At 41.2% G+C, this 20824-nt stretch overlaps 1 protein-coding gene across 5 annotated transcripts in view; it reads right to left on the bottom strand.

Annotated features, from left to right (window-relative positions):
• NAALADL2 (N-acetylated alpha-linked acidic dipeptidase like 2) overlaps window positions 1–20824 on the bottom strand; it is an 828713-nt gene that overhangs the window by 503231 nt on the left and 304658 nt on the right. For all 5 annotated transcript variants that reach the window (XM_058187422.1, XM_058187420.1, XM_058187421.1 and 2 more), the window contains exon 3: window positions 3068–3338. In XM_058187422.1, the coding sequence (XP_058043405.1) occupies window positions 3068–3338 (271 nt within the window). The remainder of the gene's footprint in view (window positions 1–3067; window positions 3339–20824) is intronic.

Raw genomic sequence — 20824 nt, 5'->3', positions numbered from 1 at the left:
AATCTTACTATTGGAATTAGCCTCCTCAGCTTAAAGATACAAGTAGTTACGGCACCTTGTAGAAAGTTTGCACCATCACAGCATTGATTACATGAACTCAGATGGTAGAGATGCTTAATTAGGTAAACTTAATAGGGCTTTGTCTCTAGCGAAAGCCTTAATTCTTTTTACATTTGCAGGTGGCTAAGTTTAATTATACAGCATGAACACCAGATGGATCTTCAGTTTTTGAGGCCTACATATATCCAGAGCAGGCACTGCTCAAAAGCAGGTGGGGATGCTTGTAAATTTATCTCCCCATATGTTCCTGTTCTAGGCACAAATATAGATCACAAATTCCTTTGGGTTTAGTTTCTTCACACCGACGCTCAGTTCTCACCTAAGACAAAATAAATGTTAAATACAAGTAGCAGGAAAGGTTGGGTATGTGTAATCATGCAGCAGTTTCAGATGAAAAATTGCTCTGTGAGTTCTGTACAGTTTGAGAACAAATAATAATCTCGTCTAAATGAGGATAGTTTAAAGGTAGGCTCTGCTGACCAAACTAGATATGTATTAATATACAGATTTGGATTTCTTCTTTTTTATTAAAAAACCATTCACAAATTACTTCATAAATGAATTGTCTTACAATATTTACAACTGAACTATCCGAGCAGTAAAATTAAGTATATAAGATTTATAAGGGATGTGGTGGCTCAGTGGCTAAGACACTGAGCTTGTTGATCAAAAAGTCGGCAGTTCAGCAGTTTGAATCCCTAGTGCCACGTAATGGGGTGAGCTCCCATTACTTGTCTCAGTTTCTGCCAACCTAGCAATTTGAAAGCAGGTAAAAAATGCAAGTAGAAAAATAGGGACCAACTTTAGTGGGAAGATAATAGTGTTCCGTGTGTCTTTGGCATTTAGTCATGGTGGCCACATGACCATGGAGACATCTTTGGACAGTGCTGGCTCTTTGGCTTTGAAACAGAGATGAGCATCACCCCCTAGAGTCGGGAACGACTAGCACATATGTGCGAGAAGAACCTTTACCTTTACCTTATATAAGGTTTATATGTTTTAATCCTCTCACGTTGTATTCATCCACATTGCCTGAATGGGAAATTTCTTTTAGGGGGAGGGATTAATTGTACTGCTTCTAATTAATAATCCTATTAATAGATCCTTATTAAGAGTATATGCTACTCTGTGTTGAGAAAAGCCCTGCATTGAATCTGGCTAAAACCAGAGAGTGAGTGAGATTTTTTATTTTAATTGAATGATACATGGATATCTTTTCTTAGATGGACAATTCCTAATTTAAACAAGCAAAATAGTCACCGTCATGTATAAATGACACGGTCTTTAAACTACAAAGTGGTTGGGAACACTTCTTTGGTTGGTTTAGAAAGTATAAACTGTCTATCTCGATTGGGGTTCAGGCAGCCCTCATTTAACAATGGTAATCGGGACAAGTAACTCGGTCACAAAGTGAGGGTGTTGTAAAGCATGATGTCATGTGACCATGCCCAGATGCAACAGCAACTAGCAGCAATTGGTTGTTTAGTCCATCTGCATCTGAAAGGCAAAGGTCAATCTTCTGAAGACAGCAAAGTTCACCTTCTGGACAGAGAGGACCACCAATCTGAGGGTTTAAAAAGGCCATTTTGTTAAAACTAAACTCGGCAGAGAGGGAGGGATATGACACCACCTATCTCCTCTTAACAACACAGTCCTTTCATAAGTCCCAAAAAGGTTCCACACCCATTTGCAGTCTGCTTCAGGTGACCCTCAGCAATAGCAATAGCATTTAGACTTATATACTGCTTTACAGCCCTCTCTAAGTGGTTTACAGAGTCAGCCTATTGCCCCCAACAATCTGGGTCCTCATTTTATCCACCTCGGAAGGATGGAAGGCTGAGTCAACCTTGAGCCTGGTGAGATTGGAACTGCCAAATGGCAGGCAACTGGCAGTCAGCAGAAATAGCCTGCAGTACTGCATTCTAACCACTGTGCCACCATGGCTCTGAGGATACAGATAAACCACCCAAGTGGACTCAAGAACTCTCAGAGTCCTAGCGACTGACCTTCAGATAACTGCAAAGGATATAAATCCTTCCATTCCGCACCAGTCAGTTAAACCTGAAAAAGCTACCTGGATGAGAAGCAAAACATTTTCGAAGGAAGAAAAATAAAAGAAAGTCCAGTTGCCTTTGGAAAGGCACCTTTGGGACAACCATATGGATCATTTAGAATCTACATAGACTTGGTCACAGTGATCCATGATTGTTATGGGTGAACTCCATAAGTCCTCTTGTTCTCATACCATTGTAACAGAGTATCAATACCAATACTAGCTGATAACCCAGTGTTGACCAGGTATTTATTTATCCCAATCCTGCCTTTGAGGTGATTATCTGCATTAACAGGCATCTCCCCCAACAACTTGCCCTCTTTGCTTGAAGCTGAGGGTCTAGGTTGTTGTTGTTGTTTTAAGAACCAATCCCCCTTATCAGAGGGACTGAAGCCATTACCATGGCAACTCCACTGTGCTGTACATTAGAAGCCATTTTAAGGCACAACAGGCTGTATCTTAACAGAACTTGAATCTAAAATGCACACTATCACTGTCAAAAGTTTTGTGATTTGACACTATAGATATAATTCATTCCTTTTCATTTCAGCGGCCTAGGCATTCCAGAGTTATGCTGGAACACACAAAGACAGACACAGACAGAGACACAGACACAGACACAGACACACACAATGAGGGTGTTAGGGGTATTTTTTACCCCTTAAAAATACCTGTCTTACGCCACAGTATTTTTTTCCAGAGAGTAAGCCATCTGTGTACCAAGTTTGGTTGAAATTGCTTGAGGTGTTCCAGAGTTATGCTGGAACACACACACACACACACGCACACACTGATAGATAGATAGATAGATAGATAGATAGATAGATAGATAGATAGATAGATAGATAGATAGATAGGTAGGTAGATAGATGATAGATAGATAGATAGATAGATAGATAGATAGATAGATAGATAGATAGATAGATAGATAACATATACAAATGTTCATATTACCGTGAGAGTTCCTTTGGCAGAGTAAGCAGCATAGGAGTACAAAAGGTCTTGACTGTGGTGAGTTTGGGTCTCTTTGTTACATGGCTGTCCATTAGGATAATAGCATTTCCCAGTGTTATTCAGAGTCACTGTATTTGGAGAAGAGCCTGGCAGGTCAAGCAAGACAGTGTAATTGATGAGCTGGACATCTTCAAGACCAAACGATGTCCACTGACCCAGAAGTTTTGTTGCAACATCTCTATCTTCTTTTCCATTCTGCTGTATCAAGTCTCTACAAGAAACAATATCAAATACAATTGGGTGTACGGATTAGCTTTTCCAATAAAAAAATAAGTTTTTGATTATCCACATAGGTAACTTGTAATCTATTTTTTATTTATAAAACAAAGAAAGGAAGGAAGGAAATGTTGCTCTAGGAATATCTACTAGATGTGTTTACCTAAGTAGGATTGGAGGGGTCGGGATAGTTCAGGCTGTTAAGAAGCCTGTTATTAGAACACAGTAGCCTGCAATTACTGCAGGTTCAAGGTTGACTCAGCCTTCCATCCTTTATAAGGTAGGTAAAATGAGGACCCAGATTGCTGGGGGGGCAATAAGTTGACTTTGTAAAAAAATGTACAAATAGAATGAGACTATTGCCTCATACACTGAGTCTTCGGAGAAGGGCGGGATATAAATGTAAACAAAAAACCCCCCCCACAATTATCTGAATTTGCATAATAGCATGTTAAAGTCATGGTTAAAAAAAAACTACACTAGGTGGTTTCAACCAGCACATTAACTAAGATCTGAGCCAAATTATGACTTATCATGATATTAAAATCCAGACATTATATTGAACTAGTATAAACACATAAAAACATCATTAATTTTCTCTTTCTCTGAGGGAGATGAGCAATTCAGAAATTGATAGATAGATGATAGATAGATAGTTTATTTAATGGAAACAGACTAGATACTAGGGAAGTTGAGCTACGAAAATATTGTTGTGGCCTGCCAGCCGCCAGCGGAGCTAGTGGCAGACTCAGACAATGAGGAGGTTGGGTAGGAACTTGGACTAGTTCTGGAGTCTATGGATGGCTCTGATGGATTGGACGCAGAGATAGAGCCAGGGCCCTCCAACATTTCCCAGCCACCAGAGAGGCAGCTGCCTTTGGAGGCTGAGATAAGTGAGGAGGAAGAACAGCTGGGGCCTGTTCCATAGGCATGTATGCGCAGAGCTGTTAGGAGAAGAGGACAACTGAGGACAAGAAGTCGACTTGGAAAGCAAAGCACACGTGGACGCTGAATGGCCCCTCCCTGGCTGGGGAATAAATAGGAAGGAAAGGGGAGTGGTTGTCCTAGGAGACAATAGTTGTATTTCTGAAGATTTTGCTCATTGTGTTTCGTGTTGCCTGGGAGCTCATGGCCTTGCAATTATCGCAAGGAACTGATAAGGTCTGTTACTGCAGTTAACTCTTTGAAGGACTATTGTTTGGATTTTTCAGTGGAGGAATGCAATTAATACACAAGAGGTAAATAAAGAAGGTTTTTTCATGACCAGGAGTTAGTTTCTTGCTTCTGCTAAAGCTGTGTCAGAACAAATACATAGTTATACTAAACCACGAAAGTATGAAGAAGAAGAAGAAGAAGAATAGAATTTATTGGCCAAGTGTGATTGGACACACAAGGAATTTGTCTTGGTGCATATGCTCTCAGTGTACATAAAAGAAAAGATATGTTCATCAAGGTACAACATTTACAACACAATTGATGATCAATATATCAATATAAATCATAAGGATTGCCAGCAACAAGTTATAGTCATACAGTCATAAGCGGAAAGAGATTGGTGATGACTATATGAAGTGGCATATATGTAATAATTGGCTAGATATTCCAAGCATAATTCTCAGAAGCCAGATAAGCAGATGTCAAAAAATCTGATGGCAGCAGGAAGTTTAGGGAACATGGACTTCCAGAGTCAGGAAATTATTTTAAGGGAAACCATTGATGCCATCTTGACATATAACTTTAAAAAGAAGCAAGGCATACATAGATGAAACTCAAGGTGGTAAACATACCTACTACTCCTTTCTCCTTCTATTTTTCCAAAACAACAACAACAACAACAACTCATGCCTGGCTTCTTTTTAAAGTTATCTATACACACACACACATACAAAGTAATAAAGGCAAGATAAAAATAGAAATAAATAAAAATAGATAAATAAATAAAATTGAGCACCATAAAACTATTGTGAAGAAAGAAGTTCATTCATGGTTTCCCCAAGGATTTTAATTTAGGATCCGTGGGGGTGCAGTGTTTAGAATGCAGTATTGCAGGCTAACTCTGCCCACTGCCAGGAGTTCAATTTTGACTGGTTCAAGGTTGGCTCAATCTTCCATCCTTCCAAGGTTGGTAAAATGAGGACCCAGATTGTTGTGGACAATATGTAAACCGCTTAGAGAGTGACGTAAAGCATTATGATACAGTATATGTCTAAGTGCTATTGTTGTTTCTGCTTCTCTGACTTTACTTATGGAAAATAAGCAATTATGTCAAACCATATCATTAATTGCCTGAGCCTGATTTCTCCACCAAAGTTACTATAAACTCTGTAATCCTTCTTTTATCTCTATTCCACATTTACCATGTTGTTAAGAAATATACAAAGCCATAGTAGAAACTATATGTCACATTGTCACAATCTGAGGAGGATTTGTTTTCCCATATGTCTCTATTGTCAATTGTCATTTATATGTCAATTCACAAATGGCACAATACGCGTCTATTCTCACTGAAGGTCATCCATCTCCCATTTCAATTCCTGCTCTCTCTTTCTTAGAAGGTTCCTTTTCTTTTTTGTACACATCTAATTAAAAGTTTTACAAAGAAGATAAAAACTGACAAAAACTAATAAAAGGGGAAAAAAAGAAGGAAAAAAAAGAAAAGCAAAGTGCGAAAGAAAAAGATGAAGAGAAATAGGAAAATAAAGCTTCCAATTTCCTTTGCAGCAAATACAGGTATGAATTCATAGTTATCTCTTATGCTATGATTACAAAAAGGGGTCTCTCTTTTTCTAGTATTTAATATTTTTGGATCTTCAAAACCAGAAATTAAAAACTCAATTTTCTGTTTCATGCAAAAAAAGTTTGTAAGGGTTTTCCAATCAGCAGTAAATGTAGATACCTTTTCTTTAAACAAGGAAGCCAATGTAGCCATCTCTGTACGTTCCATCATTTTCACCAACTATTGTCCCATTATGGGTAGTGCTGAACCTTTCCACTTCATCATCATCATCATTTAACGACCCCATCAGTGGTGGGATTCAAAACTTTTTTACTACCGGTTCTGTAGTCGTGGCTTGGTGGACATGGCTTGGTAGGCATGGCTTGGTGGGCGTGGCTTGGTGGGCGTGGCAAGGGAAGGATACTGCAAAATCCCCATTCTCACCCCACTCCAGGGGAATGGCAAAATCCCCATTTCCTCCCAATCAGCTGTGACTTGGGAGGCAGAGAATAGATGGGGGCAGGGCCAGTCAAAGGTGGTATTTACTGGTTCTCCAAACTACTCAAAATTTCCGCTACCAGTTCTCCAGAATTGGTCAGAATCTGCTGAATACCAACTCTGGACCCCATAATCGCTTGCGGGGTGGAGTCTGGGCAACTGAATGGAGCTAGCAGCCGCATGCCCTTCCTGTCGCCAGCTGAACCTTTCCACTTGAGAGCGTATAATAATTTATTTATTTTTATTTATTTATTTATTTTGTCACAACATTATATATAAGCATCATATAAAAAGATTATATAGTATATAAACATATATATGAGGTAATATAAGGAAGTATAAGCATATATATATAAGAAGAAAAAAGAAACGAAAAAAACAAGCAAACAATAGGACAGGAACGGTAGGCATGTTTGTGCTCTTATGCACGCCCCTTATAATCCTTTTAGGAATGGGGCGAGGTCAATAGTAGAAAGTTTTTGGTTAAAGCTTTTGAGATTATGGGAAGAGACTACAGAGTCAGGTAATGTGTTCCAAGCACTGATAACTCTGTTACAGAAGTCATATTTTCTGCAATCTAGATTAAAGCAGTTAACATTAAGTTTGAATCTATTGGTAGCTCTTGTATTATTGCAATTGAAGCTGAAGTAGTCTTTAACAGGAAGGACATTACAATAGATGATTCTATGAGTTAAACTTAGGTCTTGTCGAAGGCGACGGAGTTCCAAGTTTTCTAAGCCTAGGATTTCAAGTCTGGTGGGATAAGGTATTTTGTTGTATTCAGAGGAGTGGAGAACTCTTCTTGTAAAATATTTCTGGACATGTTCAATTATACTGCTGTCTGAAATGTGGTACGGGTTCCAGACAGACGAGCTGTATTCAAGAATTAGCCTGGCAAATGTTTTATATGCTCTGGTTAGTAGTCTAGTGTTTTTGGAAAAGAAGCTACGCAAAATTAGGTTTACAACTCTTAGAGCCTTTTTTGCTATGTAGTTGCAGTGGGCTTTGGCACTTAGATCATTTGATATGAAAACTCCAAGGTCTTTAACAGGGTGGGGGTCATCTGTAAGGTAATGTCCATCAAGCATGTACTTAGTGTTTGGGTTCTTTTTTCCAATATGTAAGACTGAGCATTTGCTGGTTGAGATTTGATATTTGATAATACCAAATCTCAACCAGCAAATGATTTGATAATCAAATGATTTGATAATCTCAAATGATTTGATAATCTTGCTGCAATTATCATATACAAGAATGCAATGTTCCATGATTCCCCCCCCTAGTTGTCTCTCCATTAGTCCTGGGGGGGAAAAAAATCTCGTTGGTTACTGTCAGCCGGATCTGCAGAATACGATTTGCAGCTTCCTCAGCTGCCATGGAAACGGGGAGGGTGGTTTTTGGCATTTGGGGTAGGGAAAGTGAGCTGGGGTGAAGTGTTCTCCTGAGAATCGGAAGGGAGGTTTGCTACCCATCTATGGAATGAAGTTCTTTGGACTTTTCCAAGGCCAACTGCCCTGGGACTCTGGAGGCATCCAACATCTGCTGAAGAGTTTTTCCATAACATCATGGATGCTGGATGCTGATTGGTCTTTATGGACCCTGGGGGGAGGGATTTGAGGTGACTTCCAATGCGTAATTTTTGTGTGGAGTACCTTGCCTTGCTTTTGCTGCCATCAGTTCATTCTTAGTAAAAGTTCATTTTGTCTAAATCTATGGAGTTGGGGGTTTTCTTTCCTAAAATTTGAATGGAGGCAGACCTGATAGTTACTTTACCAAAGTACTGTGCTCCTTCAGAGTTGTAATGTCAGTTGGACAGTACAGAATGATGAAGTAAAGGTTAAATGTCAAGCTTAGAGGAACTACAAATCTGGTCACATTGGACTTTGCATTTGTCTTCTGGTGCCCATTTAATTGAAAAACAGAGATTATTTTCAGACAAATTAGCAAGGCATTCATCACCTCTGATCTATCCTAACACCACACACTTTTCAAGAGTAGTAGGCTTACGCTAAAGGCTTGTGAGCTCTTTTCAAGAGGAATAATAGCCAAAGGTCAGCTCTTTGGACTTAATCTTTTCCACTTTATCTTCAATAAGTCTTCAAACAGTCTGCACAGAATAGACAAGTTAATCCAATCACTAGTACATTACAAGCCAGTGATTTCATCGGCTGTGCCCTTTAATGCAATGACATGAACTTGGACAGTCCCAATACGTGCCAAGTCATTTGATTAACACAAATTCTCCAGGAGTGTCCACATCTCCCATCAGTTTTGGAAGCATTAATAGACTAAATAATGAAAAAAAAGCTACCCCATTACAAACAAGATCGAGGTACTTCCCCAACATAAGCACGTTCTTCATTGCAGGGGGGTACTTTTAAGTGAAGATTACAATTATAGAATCGTTCTTTTCGTTGCAAAATGAAATATGCTCTCAACTCAATAATTAAATGAAAACGATTTTAAAACTTTAGTGATAATATACTTGATTGATTATTCTTTGAAAGCATAGCGTTCCTTATTTACTTCATATTTTATTTTCAGAATATTGAAATACAGGTGCAAATCATGCCTGAAGCTTTATTAAAGCCCATCAGCAGATATGACGTGTTTTTAATTGGTCTTCGGGATTATGCGATCTTGCAAAAAAAAAAAAGCTAGTAAAATTTCTTGCAAGATAGGTCAGTGAAGTTAAGTTATACCTCAGCATGAAATATATCAGATCAGTCTACCTTCCAAGCAATTCCAGGTTGATACCCTATAATTAATAAAAATTATAAGCAGTTTCCAACTCTAGAGCGGAGTTTTCTTGAAAGTTAAATTTTTTGTTACGTCCTTCAATCCTTAATCCAGCAAAAATAAGATTTAACTAGATCCTTTAGAAAGCACCAAAATAACAATTTGTTCCAATCTTTTTCAGTGGTAATTGCCAAGTTTCCCAACTGCATATAATACCTTATCTTTGCTTTCTCGCTACTTATGAATGAATGTAAACATTATTCGCCCATGTGTAATTCGACTTTTGTGACAGAGTTTGGACAATTCTTCAGCTCTGACAGGATAGCGGAGAATGGGAGGATATTCCTTGCAGACAGCTGGTCATTTATAGGACACAGATAAACCTCCAAGTGTTTCAATGACCCTCTAAAAAGATGCAAATGACCAGCTGTCTGCAAGGAATACATATCCTTCCATTCCCCACTATCCTGTCAGAGCTGAAGAAGCTTCTTGAATGAGAAGCAAAACATCTTTAAAGAGAAAACAAGAATGTTCAGTTGCCTCCTGAAAAAGGCACCTTTGGGATAACCACGATCTGGATGACTGAGAATCTCTACAGACTTTTCAATTCTGTTATTTTATCTGTCTGACTGTCTGTATGTTAAACTATGGAAGGATGCTAACAATTTTTCATAATGTTTTTAAGTGTGATAAATAACTATGCAGTGATGATAGGCAGAGAGAAAGATAGATGGAAAGAGAGTGAGGTGGATAGACAAATAGACATCTATCATTATCTTTTTTCTTAAAGTATGGGGAAATAAAAGTTCTTCTCCATTATCTCTAAACAAATAAATCACATACAAAGTTATAATCCTTTATTTTTGTCAGGACATTTTAGGATAGTAAAGTGACCATCATCATTTTAAAGTAGGGGTCTCCAACCTTGTCAACTTTAAGACTTGTGGACTTCAACTTCCAGAATCCCAGAATCCCAGACTTCAAATCCCAGAAGAATTCTGGGAGTTGAAGTCCACAAGTCTTAAAGTTGACAAGGTTGGAGACCCCTGTTTTAAAGGACTATACATGGAACCAAGTGCCTTTGTATGTGTCTGTCTGTCTCTTGACCATATAAGGAAAAACCATATTAAATCAATGACAAATCTAATCAGTACAGATTGTGCTTGGCATGTTTATAACTAGCATAACCATCCCAAAGCTGATATCTCCTGCTATAGAAGAGATTTATTTATCACTGTTGAAAACATTTTTCTCTTCACTTGTGTCTATTTATTCATTGGGTGTCAGGTGTGCCTCCGTTCAAAACCCAAGAAAGAAATCCCCCAACTCCATGTTTGTAGAGAAGAGGTACTTTTACTGAGTTTGAAATGTAGCAACGAAAGAAAAGCAAGATCTGAAGCAAAAGCCGCGAAAGTTACATATTGAAAGTCTCCCCAAATCCCTCCCCCCCCCAAGGACCCAGACTGAATGTCCAATCCAACCGTGTCATGTGGGGCTCATCTTCAGGTGTTTTCAGCCATCTGGTATTCTGGGACAGTTGACTTTGACTGGGTATAAACAAGCCATTCTGCTGCGCAGTACATCATGAGAGCAATCCTCTCTTTTTGTTCACACAATGTGATGACCCGGGGTGTGACACAAAGGCAACACAGTCAGAGAACCGATAGGAGTCCCTTTATTATCACCAACTGTGCCCCCAATGTCCCTTTCAACTCTCTGGCCTGGAGAGAGCTCTTCCATCAACCTGTAATAGTCTTTGGCTGGCAATACTTCAATCCCAAACGTTGTAAAAGAAAACTTTCAACAAAAAAATCCAATAAGGGAAGACCAGGTAATTAATCCGGCGGGGCAAGCAAAATAGGGAATTCCCGAATTGAAGTAGCACGGCAGTAAATCAAACCCATTGGGAGGATGCCAGCACTTCAGATAAACACCAGATGAACTCAGCATTTGTTTCTGACAAATGCCCCTCCCATTTGCCTCTCCTTTTAAACTCCATCAACAGCTGTGCCTTGTAAAGAGGATCGGGTCCCTTTCCTCCCTCGTAAGCCACGCAACCCACATTGCTCTCTTCTCTGTTCCTCCCTGCGCTGCCTAGGATGAGGAGGGGGTGGAACTTGGTCTTCATCTGAAACCCCTCTCCCTTGTTCTACCTCTCCCCTGCTCTGCCCAGCCTGACTTTACTCTTCCCCAGTTTTTCCCACAGCCAACGGAGCCACTCTCTTGTTCTCTGTCAGCTGTTCATCTTCCCCTTTGGATTCAGACTCCAACAGGGGCATGACACACAGGCCATCTCTCTCCAGTTCACTTCCCCACCCAATTGCCAACCCTATCCCTGTTTCTAAGGCAGTGGTAGCAAGCAAGCATCATAGAGGCTGACACTGTGCATGGAATCACAATTCTACAAACAACCCTCCATGAATAGAATGATTCTCCCCAATCTTCTGCTCCAGTGCCGTGGCCTGCACATTCACATATCAGATGCTTTTGTAAGATAAGGAAGTTGAAAACCATTGGTTCAATCTATCCAGAGATATACCACAAGGTATCATTGTTCACAATTTATACTATAACGCTCCAGCAATCTGACTGCAATTGTGGGAGACAGAAAAGAAGCTGCAAATTTCCTGAAGGGGAGAAAGCAATTTGTCTACACAACTCATCAGTTCACAACAATCATAATGCTAGTATTTCTTGTCAGCCCAGCAGTGTGGCAGTCTCTAATGGTGGAAGGCCAGAACTTGTCTCTATAGAAAAATGAACACTGATAGAAACCAGCATTTTGATATAAAATAGGCATGAATGGAAAATGTGATACGGATCAATCAGCATGGCTGGTCAAGGTTGCAGGCTGATTATTGGCACAGACGTTGAATAAATTATATCAATTTCATTTTTGTGGATCATCTAATGTATGCACTTTTGCTACCATATACACTCAGTGTGGGTATTTATTTATTTATTTATTTTTGGTCCAAAGATGTGAGATAGAAACCTGAGTTTTCAATCACAAAGGATTACCGTATTTTTCAGACTATAAGACACACAGGAATATAAGACGCACCTTAGTTTTTTGGGAGGAAAATAAGAAAAAAGCTGATTGGCAGGTGAATGGCCTCCTAGAATACCCCCAATAAGCTGTTCCCAGAGGTGAACTTTAGCAACAGGTTTGTTAGTTGTGAGCTCTGTGCCTTCCTTGTTTTTTTCAGCCTCTGAAAACTTCCGTTTCAGAGGCTTTTTCCAGCCTCTGAAACCTCCCTTTTCCCTCTGAAATTTCTGTTTTTTTCTAGCCTCTGAAACCTCCATGTCAGAGGCTGGGCAGGGCTACATTCAGTGTATAAGACACACCCAAATTTTCACCCTCTTTTTTTGGGGGGGAAGGTGCGTCTTATACGCCGAAAAACATGGTATCTTGCACTATTATTTCATAAAAGTGTCAAATCGCATATGGCAAACAGAAGCAGTTCTTGTTGTCTAATTTGGAAAGGCTTAGCTCTAACGAACACCACCCTCATCTGTGGTATATAACTTGTAGGTCAAAGATAGAACCAGGATTGCTCAGAACTAAATTGAAGACTGTGCCTGAACGTGAGTTGGCAATCATTTTGGGATGTCAGTGCTGCAGCCAAAGGGATCTTTTTTTGGAGTGGAGGAGAGATGGCATAAAACAGGAAACATTCTTGATGAGGATACAATGAACCCGAAAGAACCATTCCTCTATGAATGGACATACTCCATTCCCAAAGGATCTGTTCCAATCCGAACAGGAAATTAAACTATATGATGGGAATCTCAACTCTACACACAACTTTAACAACAGCAGGGACAGGAACAGAGTGAATCTTGGCGGATTGTGCAAAATGTCATTAGCCACACCTAAAAAGAGCCCTTATTTTGACTTTTAGACAAAGGTCTAAAACGTTTCTTCCATTTTGAATGAGTATGCCTTTACGTTCCTACCTCAGAACTTCAACTTCCAAAATTCTCAGCAATGGCCATGTTACCTATAGAATTGCAAACACCAGTTAGGTACCTTTTCCTCACCATATAGCAGGAAAACCCAACTCTTTGGTGCCATCTCCTGGTCATCTGGATTTTGCAAACTACATCTATAGCTGTAAATAAGTTTTATCCTTCATCTTAGAAATGCTGGAGAAATCAACACCTCCAAATTTTAATACGAAGTGACAAATCTAATCAGTAGATTAGAATCGAGCTGGGCATTCGATTTCACCATTCTTGTGAACGCTGGAAAAAATGTATTTGGAAATACGTACTTTGAAAGAAAATTACATTCAGAAATAGATACTTCAGCATAACTGCATATGAATACGGGAAATAACTAACCAACCAACTGCTTGGGCAGCTTTTTAAATGCCTAAATTGATCAGAAATTGATTTATGGGGAAAACATGCAAAGGTGATACGCTCTAAAAACAGACTTTTCTTATTCTTAGTTGAACCAACATTGAAAGCTGATTTGTTCAGGTTAGTCTGAATATACAGCCCTCCACTGGATGAAATGAAGAGACATTTAATAACTAGAATAACCACAATCATTTGGATGGGCCAAATCACCCATCTAAGAACCACTATTTACATATTTTACCTGCGTGTTACTTCAGGAAATCCTTGTGGCTGAGTGGATGGGTAGGTGACATTGACACCTCAATGAAGTCATTTGATTTATAATATTATAATTGATTCCCACCTAATGGCAATGTGATATGTGAATTCACTGTACCTTAGCAATAATACCTAGCGGTGAAACCCTGTAAGTCTAAGGTAAAGGTAAAGGTTCCCCTCGCACATACGTGCTAGTTGTTTCTGACTGCAGGGGTCGGTGCTCATCTCCGTTTCAAAGCCGAAGAGCCAGCGCTGTCCGAAGACGTCTCTGTGGTCATGTGGCCGGCATGACTCAATGCCAAAGGCGCATGGAATGCTGTTACCTTCCCACCAAAGGTGGTCCCTATTTTTCCTACTTGCATTTTTACTTTCAAACTGCTAGATTGGCAGAAGCTGGGACAAGTAATGCGAGCTCACCCCATTACACGGTAGCACCAGGGATTCAAACCGCTGAACTGCCGACCTTTCGATCGACAAGATCAGCGTCTTAGCCCCTTGAGCTACCGGGTCCCCTGTAAGTCTACTGCTCTGAAAATACATTTATTCACATGCATTTCTGTCTGAGTGGTGCAGGGAAAGACCTCGGTGAAAACATTTGCAACCAACCACGGAGCGATTGTTTTCCTATAAAGGAGCCTTATGGGCAGAAATTCCATCACAAGCTGTCATCCTGGGGTGAAATACACACATGCGGTTGTGCGCCTGCTTTTCAAATATTACTTGTCTTTGTGTTTTAATTTCCTCCCTGCTTTTCCATCGGGCCCACAATTTAAATTGGTGTTTTCCATTTACCTCTTCCCGAAGTCTAATTGCTCGAGAAATAACAGTAGGGAATTAGCACACATATGTGTTGCAAATGAACTGATTTTTATTTGGGGGGGGTGCAGGGAAGTGACAGCATGCCGTTCCAGAAAGAGAAAATGCAAATATCTTCAGCATTCACTCCTATCATGTCAAAGCCTCTGGCACCAGAAAAGGATGGCTCTTTTTTCTTTCTGTTGTTGTTGTTGTTGTTTTTCCACCATCTCTTCCTTATACATTTTTGTTCCAGGCAAAAGATACACAAGACAGATGATAAGCAATATCTTAACTCTCCTCCAACAGAAAAAAGTACACAGCCTGATCCATCAAAAGCCGGTAACTGACATTTGAACAACGCGCTGCAATTAATCCACAGAATTGCCATTTAGAAACATAAATCTCTATCAGCGAATAGCCCCATGCAAATGCATTATTTCTCCATACAGACAGATCTCGGTATCTACAATGGCACAAATCCATGAAGACTTTTAATCTAAATATAGTTACTTGGATTTCTGAATGTTTTGCTTTTAATATCAGCTGGTTTTGGTGCTTTGTCATTCCTGTGGTTCTAAGCACACTATAGTCAACCCAACAGTACTAGATCTCATAAAAGACCAAGATTATTTTACAATGAATAAGAGCTCTGTTTCTAAATGTAGGACAGAACTTGTCATGCCCTAGCACATAACTTTTATATACTATTGTTGCTCTCTAGCCCCATCTAGTGGCGGGAGGAACAAGAGGCACGTCTTGTTGAGGTTGTTTGGGATGAGTTTGAGACTGTGACTCTCGAGGACGTGGACAGGTTGCTGGGGAGGTTACATGCAACCACATGTTTACTGGACCCGTGTCCTTCCTGGCTGGTGCTGGCTACTCAGGAAGTGACACGAGGCTGGCTCCAGGGAATTATAAATGCTTCATTGTCAGATGGGGTTTTCCCCGCCGCCTTGAAAGAGACGGTGGTGAGACCCCTCCTCAAGAAGCCTTCCCTGGACCCAGCTATTTTGGGTAATTATCGTCCAGTCTCCAACCTTCGCTTTGTGGCGAAGGTTGTAGAGAGTGTGGTTGCATGGCAGCTTCCCCAGTACCTGGATGAAGCTGTCTATCTAGACCCGTTCCAGTCCGGCTTCCGGTCCGGTCACAGTACGGAGACAGCTTTGGTCGCGTTGGTGGATGACCTCTGGAGGGCCAGGGACAGGGGCTGTTCCTCTGCCCTGGTCCTATTAGATCTCTCATCGGCTTTCGATACCATCGACCATGGTATCCTGCTGCACCGGTTGGAGGGTCTGGGAGTGGGAGGCACCGTTTATCGGTGGTTCTCCTCCTATCTCTCCGACCGGTCGCAGACGGTGTTGACGGGGGGGCAGAGGTCGACCGCGAGGTGCCTTACTTGTGGGGTGCCTCAGGGGTCGATTCTCTCGCCCCTCCTGTTCAACATCTACATGAAGCCGCTGGGCGAGGTCATCAGTGGTTTCAGGGTGAGTTATCATCTGTACGCTGATGATACGCAGCTGTACTTTTCCACCCCGGACTACCCCAACGAAGCTGTCGAAGTGCTGTCCCGGTGTCTGGAAGCCGTACGGGTCTGGATGGGGAGAAACAGACTCAAGCTCAATCCCTCCAAGACGGAGTGGCTGTGGATGCTGGCACCCCGGTTCAGTCAGCTGCAGCCGCAGCTGGCTGTGGGGGGCGAGTTATTGGCCCCAACGGATAGGGTGCGCAACTTGGGTGTCCTCTTGGATGGGCGGCTGTCGTTTGACGATCATCTGGCGGCCGTCTCCAAGAGGGCCTTCCACCAAGTACGCTTGGTGTGCCAGTTGCGCCCCTTCCTTGACCGGGATGCCTTATGCATGGTCACTCATGCCCTTGTCACTTCCCACTTGGATTATTGCAATGCTCTCTACATGGGGCTGCCCTTGAAGTGCACCCGGAGACTGCAGCTAGTCCAGAATGCAGCTGCGCGGGTAATAGTGGGAGCAACTCGTTGCTCCCATGTAACACCACTCCTGCGCAGTTTGCATTGGCTTCCTGTGGTCTTCCGGGTGCGCTTTAAGATTTTGGTTACCACCTTTAAAGCGCTCCATGGCTTAGGACCCGGGTACTTATGGGACCACCTGCTGTTACCTTTTGCCTCCCACCGACCCGTACGCTCTCACAGAGAGGGCCTTCTCAGGGTGCCGTCCGCCAAACAATGTCGGCTGGTGGCCCCCAGGGGTAGGGCCTTCTCTGTGGGAGCTCCCACGCTCTGGAACGAGCTTCCCCCTGGTTTACGTCAAGTGCCTGATCTTCGGACCTTTCGCCGTGAGCTGAAAACACACCTATTTATTCAAGCGGGACTGGCCTAAAATTTTATTGGGGTTATTTATATCTTAATATTTTAAATTGTTTTAAATTCGGCCACTTTATAATATGTTTGTTTTAATTTCTTTTAATATTTATACTGTGCTTTTTTACTTGGCTGTACACCGCCCTGAGTCCTTCGGGAGAAGGGCGGTATAAAAATCGAATAAAATAAATCAATAAATAAATATGCCCCAACATAGGATCCTTATATACTGTTGTTGCTCTCTAGCCCCATCCAGTGGCCTAAGACAAATACCAAGTATATTGGTTGAAACTGACCTCACCCCTTTACCCATCAGCCCGCACTCTCAAAACAAGTGCATACTGGGAAGCCAAACTCCATTTCCTTTAGCATTTGGAGAAGGCAGAAGCACAAAGAAGAATCCATCTTAATCTCTGGCACATGGTCATCCAAGGACAAAACCACATCCCACACACAGAGCATCACTGGTGAGATTTAAATTGCTTGTATTTATTCATTGTTATGTTCAGCAGTAACTCAATACTGTCTATCTTGTATTTGGTTCTCATTGTAAGCATCCCTATTTTCCCCTGTTTCACCATATCCTGTTCTTTCAATAAAGCATTCAAATCTACGAACATGGTCTGTTTTATTGGAGGCTAGATGGGTTTAGCTGCATGTCAAGCTGCTAACAGACTAACGTGTAGTGAGGACAGAATAGAATTATAAAATTTGCTCCTTTGGGCATCAAAATGCCCTGGAAAAGCTCCCTAACCTGCTATGCTAAGTCAAGCCAATATACATCAAAAAGCTTTCTGAAAAGCTTCAGAACAGAGCTTAACATATCTGACCTCTTTTTCGTGTCATCTGGAGGAAGCAGGAAATAATAATTACCATCTCAATATTCTACCATATGCTATTAAGAGACACCCTGTCTCTGTAACATGTCTTTTTTGGCCTGTTCTTACTTATACAGATATTTGCAGGACACATATACTGTCACAGCCATTTTGAGGAGCAGAATAACAGGATAACAGAACTGGAAAGGACCTTGGAGGTTTTCTCGTCCAACCCCATGCTCAGGAGAGGAGAAGGAGAAAATGGTTATGGAGAATAAAAGCAGAGAACTCCTTTGGGTTCATTATTGGCCATCCTCTTTACTTTCTTATAATTCCTCAGGTGTTCTTAGTTCAGGTGTCTATAGGCTTTTAGCTTGGGAATGCATTTTTCAACCTTTGTTTAGTCTAAAAACTGTATACGGATAGTCTTCAATGTACGACCATAATTAAACTCAGAATTACGGTTGCAAATCATGTTGGTTGTTAAGTGCATGTGGCTGTGCCCAATTTTATGACTTTTTTTTGAGGCCATCAAAAAGAGAACAGTGAGGTCTTTAAGCTAACACCATGGTCATTAACCAAATGCTGTGGTTGCTAAGTGAACCTATCGCCCACAAGGGACATTTTATTTGGGGAGGGGGGCAAGACTGCTGGAATTTCAGATTTGAATCATGCTCTGGGGAGGTCTGCCATAACTTGGGTAGTGTTGTGGCCTATCGGCCACTGGCCCCTCCAGCAGCCAAATCAGAGGAGGAGGAGGCGTGGGAGTTAGGGTCAGCATCAAGGCAATCTGAGAGCTCCAAGGGGGAACAGGGAGTGGAGCTGGAAGGGAGAGAGACAGAGGTGGAGCCTGGGCCATCCATCAGATGGAGAGTCAACAGCCCCCAGGTCTGATGGTGGCTGATGAGGAAGAGAAGGAAGAGATGGATCCAGTGCCTGATGCGCAGATGCGCAGGAGGCAGAGGAAAGGAGAGCAGTGGAAATCTATGGGCTGATCCTTAGGATGGAAGAGCCACCGCTGGTAGCAAAGCCTCACCCTAGCTCTGAGGATAAAAGGCAGAAGTCAGAGATGAATAGGTGTGGCAGACAACTATTCATCTCTCTGCCAGACAGACTTGTTAGCCTGCTGTGTGAGAAAGAGACTTTTGGTGGAGCTGCTGGCGCTCCTAATAAAGGAATCATTGATTTAACTACAGAGGACTTCTCATGTTTGGGACCTGGGTCAGAACAGATAGTCACTGAGCAACCAGTCATAAGCCAAGGAGTACCTGTGTTTTAATAAACGCAAGTCAAGTCAAGTCCAACACTGGAAATTTTTAAGAAAATGTTGGATAACCATCTGTCTGAGATGATGTAGGGTTTCCTGCCTGGGCAGGGGGTTGGACTAGAAGGCCTCCAAGGTCCCTTCCAACTCTGTTGTTGTTATTGTTATACTTGTTAACTACATATAGAGATCTAGTTTTGTTTAGTTCTTAACACACCAGGCTAGAAACCAGGAGACAATGAGTTGTGATCTTGCCCTAGGTGAGCTTGGGCAGTCATTTTCATTCAGCCCTAGGAAAGAAGTAAGGGGCAAACCACTTCCAAAAATCGCTTGCTAAAAAACTTCAGGGACTAATCCAGGCAGTCATTAGGAATCAATACTAACTTGAAAGCAGAGGAATACAAACGAACAATCCTTAAACTCTGTCAATAACACATTCATTTGTAGAATTACTTTAGGTACCCCTTGCCATAACAGCAACTGTTCGCTCAAACTCATGGTCACAAGAAATCACAATTTCACTTGGTTCAGCACATTCATACTCACAGTCAATAATTGCACCTGAGTTCTCTTCACCATTATCCGTTTTCTGAATCTCAGCACATTGCTAACTGTGCACTTTAAAGTACTGTTTCTTGGTCAATAATCCATTTTTTACAAACTAGTAATGACAATTTCCAACTTTGGTTTGGCCAACTCGTGGAGTAGGGAGAGAGGATCTAAAGTGGCAAACAATCTGTGGCCAGTAAATCCAGAGGGTGGAAGGAAGATACTGGAGGATGCTGATGGTCCACAAACAACAGATTAAGAATTGTTTGTTTATAACAGGGCTGTCAAACTTTCAGCATGGATGCATCACATGCTGGCCACACCCATGTCCGGTTTAGCAAAGGGGGATATATCACATGATGCCGTTGTGATAACACGAGTTTGACACCCCTGGTTTATAACATTGTTCTGACTTGATATCTAAAGTTACCCACCTTAAGTTCTTCGCTTAGATCACTGTTCTGCACCTGGTTATATTATATACAATCAAATGAAAAGAAACAAAGAAAACAAATTTTACAAGTTAGTCACCATTTGTATTAGACCTCACCAGACTTCAATAACTTTGAAAAGATGATGACTTCTGGCCTAGAAGTGAAAATGCCAATTTTTAGATCTCTTCCAGATTGATGAAGTTCAACATCAATAAAATCTCTGTCCTATTCATGGGCCTAGATTGGCATCAGGAATCACCCTGAAGATGCCATTACAAAATTTATTGTTTGCTTTAGCCCACAGTTTCTCTTTTTCATTTTTCATTTAAAGTGTTTAATTTAAAATATTTTAACTCTCACTCAATCCTCTTGCCTCCAAGACTCTCCCCCCCAAAAACACATGTCAATTGCAAAGCTAACTGGCTGTCTTACTGCTCACTTCATTATTAGTAGTAGAAGTTGAGAATTTCTGCCTGATGCTCTGTCTTTTCCATAGTTCACCAAAGACTATATTATTTTCTGCCTTTAGAAAAGCATCTGCAACAACCTAATGGAGAAGATAAGAAGAACAGTCTTGGTCCCTTCAAATGTACATTTTCCAATATTTCTATGGATGGTTTAATTAATTGATTTTGGACATCAAAGGCTGCAAAATGAGGTACCCGCTGAACTATATCACAGCAAAAACATTATAACAAGGACTGACT

Source organism: Ahaetulla prasina, chromosome 6 (assembly GCF_028640845.1).
Source record: "Ahaetulla prasina isolate Xishuangbanna chromosome 6, ASM2864084v1, whole genome shotgun sequence".
NCBI classification, from domain to species: domain Eukaryota; kingdom Metazoa; phylum Chordata; class Lepidosauria; order Squamata; family Colubridae; genus Ahaetulla; species Ahaetulla prasina.
The sequence above is the reverse complement of the archived record's forward strand: the minus strand, read 5'-3'. Positions and strand labels throughout refer to the sequence as shown.